The 5,193-nt window shown below is 46.7% G+C and overlaps 1 protein-coding gene across 1 annotated transcript; it reads left to right on the forward strand.

Annotated features, from left to right (window-relative positions):
• The first annotated feature begins 970 nt into the window (after nt 1-970).
• FOMMEDRAFT_128021 (NAD-binding protein) lies at nt 971-2,279 on the forward strand. The gene is made up of 4 exons (XM_007270073.1): nt 971-1,670; nt 1,727-1,854; nt 1,909-2,058; nt 2,112-2,279. Exons 1-4 carry the CDS (start codon nt 981-983, stop codon nt 2,143-2,145), a joined length of 1,002 nt encoding a protein of 333 aa, XP_007270135.1. The 5' UTR covers nt 971-980; the 3' UTR covers nt 2,146-2,279.
• The last annotated feature ends 2,914 nt before the right edge of the window (nt 2,280-5,193 follow it).

Below are 5,193 nucleotides of genomic sequence, written 5' to 3' on the forward strand. Positions count from 1 at the left end.
GTGATTGTCGCAGTCGGTAATTACGTAGCAATATTAGCCTTAACCTACCAAATATGAATATGTAGACGAGGTTGGGTTCCTAATGCAGCATTTTGTTCTGTCGCGCGTCGTTTCCTCGCTGCTGACATGTTGCATTTCCTACCGAGTTTGTTTTCTGAAAGGTCTCGTGTGCACATTGATTCTTTCTTTTCTCTCTGATACTTTCAGAAGACGCGAAGTTGCAATGCGCGAGAGTGACTAGATGAATTTGACGAAGGTATTGGACAAGCTTCGACGGGATTGCGTACATGACACTCGACGCGGAAAACTAGTCCTATCTTTGGATGTCCTGATATCTCGAATGCCTTGGTCCCAAAGCACCCTATCGTCCTACGTGCAGCTCGAAACGTTTACCGCCATGTTTCCGCTGGTACAATGGATGGTGCACGAGCCTGACGTTCAAGGCAGCAGTGTGTCAGCCAAGGGTTTGTCTTTGACGACGTCCTTCTGAAATCATGGCTTTCTTCAATTCTATCTGGTAACAAGTGTAAATTTTTTTATTACGCTTCTGCTGGTGCTATGTGGGTATGGTGAGCCGTTTGGCGTTTTCTCGCTCTGCTGTGATCGTTATGTAGCTCAACAAAAGTGCTGTATCTTGGTTGAAGACGTCATAGCACTCTGGTCTACGAAGTAACGACATTGTAGAGGCCCTTTTCAAGCTGTTTTGTCGTAATCGCTGTTCGTTTTGCGAGACATTCGTAGGAATCGCGAAAGAGCCTACCAATGTTGTACTGCACACAAAGCTATCTGATCCTCGGAAGGACGCGGGAACGGATGTATCACTGAACGTATATGACGAGCCGCTTCTCCAGCCATTGTGCTTCGATCGAGAAGACACGTACCATCTGACCATGTCTCATCAATGTTGCGTTTTTCCACTGTAAAAGCTTCTTAAAGATGCTTAGCATGATTCCGGGCGTGTGTGCTTCCCAGCGCTTACCATGTCCATGGTCTTCTCGGCTGTTTGCAAGAGATCCTTGTCCCCTCGACATGCTCAGGCTTGTATTGCAGTAGCGTCTAGGGTACTAAACGTATCAGCGCAAGCGCGCTATTCGAATGTTCATCAGCTCCCTCCAAATGGTCCCATTGGAGTTGAAGCTGCGCTTCGCGCTGCATCCGATCCGTCCTTCAAACCCAGACCCACTCTATTAGAGAAGGAGTTCTCGCTTGCTGATCGTGTTGCAGTTGTCACTGGCGGCCAGCGAGGCTTGGGTCTCGAGATGGCTGAGGCACTTGCAGAGGCAGGAGCAGCAGTATACTGTCTCGATCTCCCTGTTGAGCCCGATAAATCTTTCGGGGCAACCAAGGCGTATGTGTCAAAACTTGGGCTGGCAGGTGATCCCAGGCTTGAATACGTCTCGGTGGACGTGACCAACCAGAAGGCGATCTGGGATGTCGTTGAGAAGATCGCAGTTAAGGAGGGGCGTCTGGATGTATGTGTAGCCGCTGCCGGCATCTTGCGCGGCGAAGAATGCTTGGATTATCCAGCGGAAGAATTCAAGAAGTTGATGGATGTGAACGTAAACGGAGTTTTGTATTCCGCTCAAGCAGCAGGCCGTCAGATGACAAAGTTCGGTACTCCGGGAAGCATAGTTTTGATCGCTTCTATGAGTGGAAGTGTTACCAACAAGGTGAGCGACGGCTTCGTATTGCAGCGCGTTGGTCCGAATTCACACGGCAATCGCAGGGGCAGCACTGGGTTGCCTACAATACAAGCAAGTCAGCCGTAATACAGATGGGCCGAAGCATGGCCTGTGAGCTGGGACCAAGGAATATTAGAGTGAATTCGCTTTCCCCCGGCTATATCTATACTGCGTACGTAATTTATGTTGTCCTCTAAATAAATACCCTAGTTGACTTGCATCGAAGTCTTACGGCCGCATTTCTTGATAAGCAACCGCACCTATTTAAAGAATGGTCCTCTCAGAATCCTCTCGGCAGGCTTGGAAGGCCAGACGAATTGCGTGGAGTCATAACCTGGCTGGCGTCTGACGCGTCAAGTTTCTGTACAGGATCAGAGTGTGTACCTTTCATATATCAGAGTAAATATCTATTCTTAACACCTTGAGTAGCATTCTGGTTAGTGGCGGACATCATGCATGGTGACGTTGATGCAACATGACTGTTGTTCGGTTCTCATTTTGTGGAGTAGTATGCACACATGTATTAATAAGTGCCGCAATGTCGAGCACCTTTTTAATTGATCTTAAGCTGTCTCGGACATTCATCTTAGACTTTCCGCCAACCATGTAAATTTGTCACAACGGACAATCCGACTTGTGAAAGCTGTACGTCCAGTTTTGCCCCCTTTTTTTTTCTCAAATACTAACCAAAGTTAGACTTTAGTAGCTGCATTTACTGATAGCTTTCTATGGACCACTGCGCGTGTATTACTACACTATAATTCTAATCCAGAGAACTATTTCTCCTTCCAGTTCATTTCACTTGTTTGACAATTCACACAGCAACTCTTCCGTGTCGTGTGGCGGTTCTGGCTCTATCGATTGACTACGTGTGTGATTCGTCCCCTAAAATTGACGATGCATCCAACATATTTATGGACAAGGGTAGAAAGCGGTAGAGCTGAACGCCTGTGGCCTCCCGTGGAGTCAAGCAATCATGCCCGCATTTAGTTCAGTATCAGCCAAAGCGTTCAGACTACTGAAACATGCAAATGCTTCTCTTTACTTTCGCAATTCTATCGTGATCCCTTACTCTCCAGGAAACGGTTCTCTTCATCCCTTCATTTTCAGGAAAACGTACCTCAGTCTTTGCATGGACTAGTCGGTGTCGAAGCCGCCATTCGCGCTGCGTCTGATCCAGCCTTAAAGCCCCAGCCAACTCTCTTACAAAAGGAGTTCTCGCTTGACGGTCGCGTTGCCGTAGTCACTGGTGGACAACGTGGTCTGGGTCTTGAAATGGCCGAGGCACTCGCAGAAGCTGGGGCAACAGTCTATTGCCTCGACGTCCCGGTTGAACCAGATAGCTCGTTCAGGGCAACGCAGTCGTATATCAAAAGGCTTGGGCTTTCTGAAAGTGCACGACTCGAATATGCGTTTTTAGATGTCACAGATCAACAAGCAACTTGGGAGCTCGTTGAGAAAATAGCCAAAGAAGAGAGTCGTTTGGATGTTTGCATTGCTGGCGCAGGAGTCCTATATGCGGAGAAATGTCTAGATTATCCTTCAGAGGAATTCCAGAAGGTGATGAATGTGAACGTTAATAGTGTCCTTCATACTGCCCAAGCTGCAGGGCGCCAGATGGTCAGGCTCGGATCGCCTGGGAGTATTGTTTTAATCGCATCGCTCGGGGGAATCGTCGCTGCCAAAGTTAGTACTATGATCCGTTACACAACCAATGCATTGAAGTGCTGACTCGTATAAAAAATCTGCATCATACTCAGGGTCAGAATTGGATAGCGTATCAGACAAGCAAAGCAGCTGTGATACATATGGGACGAAGTCTGGCTTGTGAACTCGGACCCGAGAGGATCAGAGTGAACACTTTATCCCCAGGGTTTTTCTACACCCCGTAGGTGGTTCGGGTGTTTCTTTGAAAGACAGAAATCACTGACCCGGACCTACCGAATTAACCTCATGAAGCCTCACAGCCCTCAGCCTTGACCAATACCCAGATCTGAAGGAGGAATGGTCATCACAAAACCCTCTGGGTCGGATTGGGCACCCGAAAGAACTTCGTGGCGCCATAATCTGGTTGGCGTCTGATGCGTCGTCCTATTGCACTGGTAGCGAGCAAGTTATAGCCTGCTTTGTTGTTTCAATATCGACCCGCTGATTTTTCTGTGTTTCCTGCAGTATCGTTATCAGTGGAGGTCATCATGCGTGGTGAAGCAGTGAAACTTGTGTTCTCACTGTGAAATTCTCAAGTGGCTCTGTCTTTTGATAATCATTGTACTTCGAACCAACCCTCTTTTTGCCACAGCTCATCTTCGTTCTCATCTGTAATCTTTATATGGTGGAAAGTGCCTGATCTTTGTCATGAAGTTATTTTCTCTTTACAATTCTAAGGCGATTGCCTGTTTGTACTTAATCGAAGCAAAAACGTTCTTGGTGACGTGCAGCCACCCTCGTCCCGTTGACGTGGTAGGTTATCTGAGCTTAACCTGGTTTTATTAACACATCGCTGGCACTATATATTGTAGAGACTTCGACGGGCGCATGAATCAACTTCATCCTGGTTTAGTAAACCACGCCCAGCAATGTGTCTACTTATACTGTCATTGGCCAGAAGGATCCTGCCCATTACTCGTACCACATCTAACCGTTTTATCCGAGGGCGCTCTGACTTGCTCCATCGAATAATCCACAAACCATTGCTCAGTATGTCACTGGTGAAACAACGACGGGACGCACCTCCGTCCGTTGGCCTTGTTGGTGTCGAGGCGGCTCTCCACGCTCCAAATCCATCGAACAAGCCCAAACCGATGCTATTCAACAAGGAGTTTTCACTCTCTGGAAGAGTTGCAGTTGCCACTGGAGCTCAACGTTGAATGGGCCTTGAAGTGGCCATGGCACTCACAGATGCTGGAGCTACTGTACACTGTCTGGATTTGCCTTTGGATCCAGATGACACTTTTAAAAAGACACAAGAATACGTGTCAAAGTTTTCATTGGACTCCAAGCCACGTCTCGATACAAACCTGTGGGCATCACGGACCAACGCGTTGTCAGGAAAGTCTTCGATGAGATAGCAGATGCCAGAGACAGACCGTCTGAATGCTTGTATTGCTACTGGGAAGGTCCTTTACAGGGACAAGAGTCTAAACTATTCAAACGAGCCGTTCCAGAAAGAAATGAGCAACAGTGTCAACAGTGTACTGTACACTGCACAAGCCACGGGTCATCAAATAGAATCAGGAACAGCGGGAAGCATTGTCTTAGTTTCATGAATAGCGGGAAGCGGATCTATTAGGAATCTAGGATAACTGAGATCCTTTACTGCCTTTTTCATAAGTATTGTCACACTTGATGATTCATCATTTTTTGTCACAAAAGTAAACAAAACAAAAAAATAGCTATTTCTCACTCAATTCTGCACAGACTTCAGTGATTATTTGACATAAATTCATGTTTTTTAAATATGTTTCAAATAGACACTTTAATTATTAAATTTGAGTAAGATTTGACTGAGTTA

Source organism: Fomitiporia mediterranea (assembly GCF_000271605.1).
Source record: "Fomitiporia mediterranea MF3/22 unplaced genomic scaffold FOMMEscaffold_11, whole genome shotgun sequence".
Lineage (NCBI taxonomy): Eukaryota > Fungi > Basidiomycota > Agaricomycetes > Hymenochaetales > Hymenochaetaceae > Fomitiporia > Fomitiporia mediterranea.